We start from the raw sequence: 7,499 nt of genomic DNA on the forward strand, positions 1-7,499 counted from the left end.
GTTTTCAGAGTTTCTAACTTTATCAGATCAAATTTCGACTAAGATAACCCTTATTTTTTAAAAGAATAAATCCTAACTTTTTCTAAAAAAAAAATTTACTTGGGGCTTAACTCATGAAGATGTGTTCATTCAAAAATAAGTTAGAGTTCCACGTACATTATCGTGAAGAAATTGAACTGCTTAAAAATTTGAGGAGGAAGAAGAACAAGTGATTTGGTCTTTGTCGAGAGATAAAAAAAAAATTGAAAGAGAAAATGAAAAAAAATAAGGGAATAAGAAAATAAATGGACTTTAATTTTTAATATTAACTAAATGATAAAAATATTACATCGTTTTGATATTTTGGAACAGGATAGAACATAATATATTGGGACAGGTGATCTTAACTCATCTTAGAGGTTGCTAAAGTTTATTTTTATTGAATTATGAACTTTGAATTGTTCAATATTTTCAAAATCTTAATGTACGTATATCTAAGAAAGAAATTTAATAATAAATTAATTTGATTTTAAAAAATGCAAAAGAAGTGAATTATCAATTCATTATGTTAATTAGAACTTAAACCTACATGTTTTTTTTTTATCCAATTAAACATTCTAATTTGGAAATATTTTTTGGAGGAGACCATAATATATATATATATATATATATATATATATATATATATATATATATATATATATATATATTTTTATAAACATGACCCGGCAGCATGACCTTTAATGTCTTAAGAAGTCCGCTTGAAGTATATTAGTGAGTTCTTTTATAAACATTATTTTTATCAAGTATATATTATTTTTTATGAGATAATACTATTAAACTATAACTTAAGTAGATATCTATATTCACATACTTATATTCAAAAAGTATTTCCAAATAGGTCATGACCTAAAACCAAAACCAAAACCAAACTCTATAAAATAGAACTTATTTCTCCAAACATAAAACATCAGTTTACATGAACTAACTATTAGTGTCATTTGAAAACAAAGCCAAAATCAAAACATACAAGCATTAGAAAATGTATCTTCATCATGACCAAATAAACATACCATACTACACAATATCATCAACTCCTAACAATTAGGGCTTCCAAAGGATGGTAGTCTCCGCAATCATGGAGGTGACAACATAAGGATCCATATTCGAAGTTGGCCTCCTGTCCTCAAAATACCCTTTGCCCGCCTTCTCCGTATCCCTACCAATTCTAATTGACGCTCCACGATTTGCCACACCCTACCACATGATCAAACAACATAAATTCGGTAAGAATTCAAATTTGAAATGCAAAATTGGACAAGTTTGCCAAATGTGCATTACCCATGAGAAGGTGTTGATGTCGGCTGTCTCGTGTTTTCCTGTTAGACGACGTTCATTGCCTTCTCCATAGGCAGCAATGTGCTCTTTGTGCCTCAAACCAAGCTTTTCCATGGCCTTTTTAATCACATCAATTCCTCCATCACTTCTCATGGATTTTGTGCTATAGTTTGTATGTGCACCAGCTCCATTCCACTCTCCCTGAAAAAAATATGTAAACATTTTTTTATGGATTATCTTTTTGAATATATGCGTTTTAACTTGGGCCAATTCAGTTTGGCTTATTTGAAGGGAAGACTTTAAAGGCAGACCTCGAGGATTGGGCTAATCAAATAACTTCACTTTTTTTAATTAATTTAGTTTTTTGAATTTACGAAGCTAGTGTGTGACTCCCCCCACAGTGGTATACTCACTTCAACTTAAAACGTTCAAATAACTCACTTTTCAATAACTTATTTCGAAGAAAGTTATTTGAAAATAACCTATTGAATATCAAAATAACCCAAAATCGAACAAGCCTTGGCTGTTTAAATGTACTTGTTAAACATATTAATGTTAGTTAATTAACACAACTTCTCTATTTCAAAAAAAGAATAATAATGACCTGGATAGGCTTAGGATCAAAAGAAAGCACCACACCAGCTATCTCAGTGATTCTCTGTTGATAATTAGTACAAACAAGAAGTTAGTTCTTAAACAAACATGTATATATATGAATTTATTAACTTTAAATTAGGAAAATGAAGGAAATTTGATCCCTTAATTACCTCCAAAATGTAACGGGCTACCCATAATTGGTCAGCAGCATCAATACCCACTAATGGACCAACTTGAAACTCCCACTATATAACAAAGATGAAATTATTATGACAATTAAAAACATCCCTTCTTTTTTAAATAGTCCAGGACATGGAAATTCGAACTTTGACCATGAGTTATTACGCTCTATCATTGAAAAATTGAAAAACTCAGTTATTGTGTAATTGTTTTTACCTGGCCAGGCATCGCTTCTCCATTAATACCGCTATTATTGATTCCGGCAAAAAGACACGCCTTGTAGTGGGCATCGACTATGTCACGGCCAAACGCTTTGTTTGCACCAGCACCACAGTAGTAAGGTCCCTATTATTAAATTTCACATATCGATTTTACTTAAGGAAAACAAAAACCCTTATTAAAGATTTAGAATCTATATATTTTGATGAATGAATTTTACCTGAGGTGCAGGAAAGCCACCAATAGGCCAACCTAATGGCCAATTCACATCTTTCTGCAATAAAGTGTACTCTTGCTCTATTCCATACCTGAATGAATACATTAAGACAACAACAATAAAAGTTGGAAAAAAAAAACAACTATTATAATACTATTCAATACCAAAACCATAAGGACAATCAATAATTTTTTACCCACAAAATAAGAGGGTAAAGAGGTTTTACCAGAGTTCCTCAACAGCTACATCAGGATGGTTAAAAATCTTGGCAGCATTGTGCCTCTTGTTAGTGGGAATAGGTTCCCCAGATGGAGTATAAGCATCACATAACACCTAAACCAAAAATATTAAGAACTAAAAATGGATATATGACCAATTTATCTCTTAAATGGCCTGATATAGGTAAGGCTAATTTATTACTTATAGGGTTAGACCAAAATAGACATCTTGACTAGTTTATCTTTGAGCATGTGAGATTGTTGTCTATGATATATGTATGTCTTGAGAGGATTAATATGCATGAAATAGAGTATACCTATTTCATTGTGGAGACTTATAACTTAGTAATAGGACGAATAAATTCATGTTCTTTAGGTCAAAGGTTCAAATCTTCGTATCCGGACCATTTAAAAAAAAGTAAACCCCAATTCATTATAAGTATCAAAAAGGTTCTTTAACTTAATTAAAAGGGTGGAATAATTTTATTAATTATGTGATCATGAAAATCGCAACTAGTTTAAAAGAATTAGAGGGTGCCTCAATTACACTACAACATAAGTTGATAAAACCGATAACAAAAGAAATAAATATGTGGTAATGGTGGAAAAATCACCTCAAAACAAGTACTGTAATAAGCTATATAAGTAAGAAATCTGCTAAAAAATCGATATCTACATTTGATGAGAATATGATCATTTTGCCTTCACACATAATTTTGAACTTTTATCGCCCAAAAAAGATATATATGTTGCGCTCAATCCATATATGTCAAATAATCGATTCAAAAATTATTGTACACACTCTTTTTTGTTGTAAATTGATAATCCAAATGTGACTTATTCTATAAAGAATGTAATTAGACCTTTTTTTGAATGTTGAGAACAGGATAATGCATAACATAAATGCTAAATATTAAAAATTATTCAATGAAACCAAATTCCAAAGCCATGTATTTACTTATTTCACCCTTTAACAGGTAAAATCATATAATTCAAGAGAGAAAATTCTTACAAGATTGTTGTTGCCTCTCCTGAATGGATCCTTGTACACTGCCTGAGGACTATGCAGAAGAAATCACAAATGAAAACTCACTTTTCAAAAAATATTACAAGTGTTGGGTGATTTCTAAAACATACTATAAGATGACTTCACTGTCTTGTCCAACTGCTTGACCAGTGCTAGAACCGTCGAAATTCCACTTTGGTAACTTTGCAGGGTCAGTAACAAGTTTATTGATGGTCTAAATGAATGAAAATATTAAGAAATAGTGAAAAATCATGTTTATTTAGTTAGTCAAATTGTGTTTTGGTAGCAATTACATTATAAAATATAGTGTTTTTGTTATTACCCGAGTTTATTGTTGGATGACTAGCAAGACCCCTTTTAATTAGAACTTTTTTTTTAAGGTGAACACTTTTTGGTATATAAAGAAGGACTATTGTCACTTAAACTATCTTTGACGAGTATATGAATCTATGTACCAAATCTGTATCTGCTTCACGTTTTTTTAAAATAACAATAATCCCATATTACTATATTAGTAGTTTAATATGATGTTTCCATGATAATATATATGTGAATTGTTTCAGTATAAATATGTAATTATGAATATGAAATATAAGACATGTTTACCCTTCCAAAGATTATATTAGTGGCTTAATTTTTGTTTTAATTATTGTAATTCATTTATTATTATTATTATTATTATTATTGTTTTAGTTTTATTTAATATATATTATTAGTTAATATTTTTATTATTATATAGTTTAATTAGATTTGTAACAAGTGTTAATTATAATATATATTTTCATTTGATAAAACATAATTTTTTTTCATTATTATTTTTTCTAGAAAAAGGATAAATAAATTATTATAAATAAAATAAAACTTAAATAAAAAACTCTAGAATAAATTTATTTTAATTACTTTAAATATTAAAATAAGATAAAATAAATCTAGAGTATATATCTGGTTGAAAAAAATAAATAAAATAAAATAAATTCATTTAACAATACTACTAATTATAATAATAACAATATTACAATTTTTTATAATTTATTTAATTTAATTTAATTTAATTTGTAAATATATAATATTAATTTAGTATAAAATTAATAAAATAACATCCAAACAATAAAATTTCCTTGGGTTCATATTTGAACTAATAATAGAAAAGAACAAGGATAATGTATAGTATGGGTAGCTTGAATAGAGAGAGAAAAAAACAAATAAAAATGTATTGTAAAAGGAAAAAGACAAATACCCTGGCCTTGCTTCGTATGTCCGTACCAGACCCACCGATCCTGATTAACAAAAAGGAAGAACATGGTATAAACATAAAATTTTAAAGATAAAAAAAAAGCCTTTTTTTTTTCTAAAGAGTATCAAAATCATTTAAGATGTATAGTTTTAAATTGAGTGTATTATTAGGTTAGCATATGTCAAAGTTTCTAAATTCCGGTTTAAAAAATTGTAAAATACTATCGTTATTAATGATTTTGTTTTGTCACAGAAAATTTGGTATATTTGTTTGGTTAATATTATTATTATTTTTGTCCGATATATTTCATAAAATATTTTAGTTCAAATAGATTTTAAATTATAACATCACCCTTACCAGGGCCGGCCCAGTCAGCCTTTCGAGGGTAGTATACTCCTAAGTCAGCTCATTTATTAAAATAAAAAAGAAATTTTTAGTATTTTTTAAATATAAATAGGTCTAGCTGAGTAGTTTGAGTAGTTTAAGATGTAAATCATTTATATCTGGTTATGAGTTCTAACCTCACCAAAACCATTTTTTTAACTGTCAAAATTGACGTTTTTTAGGCTAGTGCAACCCAAAACTCGGGGTCGGCACTGCCCTTACCTTCACTCTCAAGTCAAGATAAAATGTACTTCAACCTAAAAAATTCGAAGTGAAATCACAATTTTTTTAGAAATCACCCCTATGTGGGATTTGGTTTCTTAGAAATCACAATTTTTTTTTATTTGAAATCATTCTTTTATGTTAACTTAGTGGGGGTTGAAATTAGAATTTTAATACCACTCTATGCATCCAAATTAAAAACAAGGATAAAAAGGATAATAAGTTTATCGGACTATTAGACGATTTTTAGCATCACATAACCGACCGACCAACCAAAATTGTTGCGATTCATTCCACGAAAAAACCCCAAAGATCATTCCATATGAAAATTAAATTAATTTAATAAAAAAGGTGGTGGAAAATAAAATCAAAGAAGAGATGATATTGAAAAGTGAAAAACAGAGTGAAAAAACAGTAGTATAATTGAAAAAGAAAGAAATGAAGTGTTATTACCATATGTATTCGGCAATGATCTTGTCAGTGATTTGGGTAAGATCTAAGTTGCAGAGATCTGAAACTTGCGACATATTTGGATAATGAAGTTTATTCAAACTAAAATTCTTACTTAATAATAATCAAGGGTTTCTCTCTCTACATAAATAAAAAGGAAGGCAACTACATAAGAAGAAGACTGAGTGTATCCTCTCTTCTTTATAGCAATACTACTTAAGGACATGTTTGATGTTATTTATTTAAAACTATTAACTATTTAGGCCTTGTTCGGTTGAGATTATTTAAATAACTTAATCCACTCAAACATCTTTTCACTCCCCCTTTTATCAATCACATCACTCAATTTATTACTCAAAATACTAAAATACCATTTATTTTAAATTACTATTTATTATTTTATTATTATATATCAATACCCTTTAAGTAATTTTACCAAAAATATTCTTATCTCCTCAAAATCATCACCAATTATTACTCATTTTCCCCTCTAGGTAGAAAATCCTAAAAATAAGAAAAAGTTGTCTTTCAAATGGTAAAAACCACAATTGAAAATGGAAGAGGGATACTATTCTGGCATGATCCTTGGCTGGATAATATTCCCATTATATTCAAAGAAGAAATGCAAGGAAACAGAGTTAGAAGAGAATACATCAAGTACTCATTTAGAGACGTATATGAAGGTAGATGTGATTCACTTTTGAGACGTATTTCAGAAGGTGATAGAATCCTAAACCTAATGAGACAGAAGCAACTCAATGAAAATAATGATGAAATAAACTGGAAAACAGAAAGCAATGAGAAGTTTATTACAGGAAAGACATGAGAAATGGTTAGAACAAGAGGACAAGAGGTAGATTGGCATAATGTGGTATGGTCTCCAAAGATTATTCCTCCTCACCAATTTATTCTCTGGCTGGTATACAGGAAAATGTTGACAACAAAAGACAGAATTCGAAAATATATAAACATTCCTGATATCAACTGTGTCCTATGTTCGGGAGTTGAGGAAAACATAAACCATTTATTTGGGGATTGCTCTTTTATAATACAAATCTGGAGGATGTATGCTGCAAACATGAACATAATCAACTTTCCAAGAATATGGGAAGAAATCCAATAGTGGATGAAGAATAAAGCAAAAAGAAAATTCTTCTATGTAAGTATGTTGAAATGCTACTTTGGAGCAGTAATCTACAATATCTTGAAAGAAAGAAATTCAAGAACTCACAGTGGAAGAAGTAGAACCGCTGAAGATATTTGGAGAGATATAACTTCAGATGGAAATACACTCATTCAATCCTGGAGAGGAATCGAAAAGAATGAAAAGAATAGAAAGCTCTGCCATATATGGGATATTTCGTTTGAGAATGTCACAAGTAAAATAAAAGTAAAAACGATGTAGGCGCTAATTGATTATTGTTATTGTCTGTG

The 7,499-nt window shown here is 29.1% G+C and overlaps 1 protein-coding gene across 1 annotated transcript; it reads right to left on the reverse strand.

Moving 5' to 3' along the window:
• Window positions 1-1,083: 1,083 nt before the first annotated feature.
• On the reverse strand, window positions 1,084-6,142 carry LOC124919721 (glutamine synthetase nodule isozyme-like). The gene is made up of 11 exons (XM_047460040.1): window positions 6,069-6,142; window positions 5,013-5,052; window positions 3,886-3,989; window positions 3,761-3,809; window positions 2,757-2,863; window positions 2,534-2,621; window positions 2,311-2,439; window positions 2,085-2,159; window positions 1,922-1,975; window positions 1,321-1,518; window positions 1,084-1,236 (listed from the first exon to the last, which is right to left on the reverse strand). Exons 1-11 carry the CDS (start codon window positions 6,140-6,142, stop codon window positions 1,084-1,086), a joined length of 1,071 nt encoding a protein of 356 aa, XP_047315996.1.
• Between the last annotated feature and the right edge of the window lie 1,357 nt (window positions 6,143-7,499).

The sequence above is a fragment of the Impatiens glandulifera genome, chromosome 1 (assembly GCF_907164915.1).
Source record: "Impatiens glandulifera chromosome 1, dImpGla2.1, whole genome shotgun sequence".
In the NCBI taxonomy this organism is placed as follows: domain Eukaryota; kingdom Viridiplantae; phylum Streptophyta; class Magnoliopsida; order Ericales; family Balsaminaceae; genus Impatiens; species Impatiens glandulifera.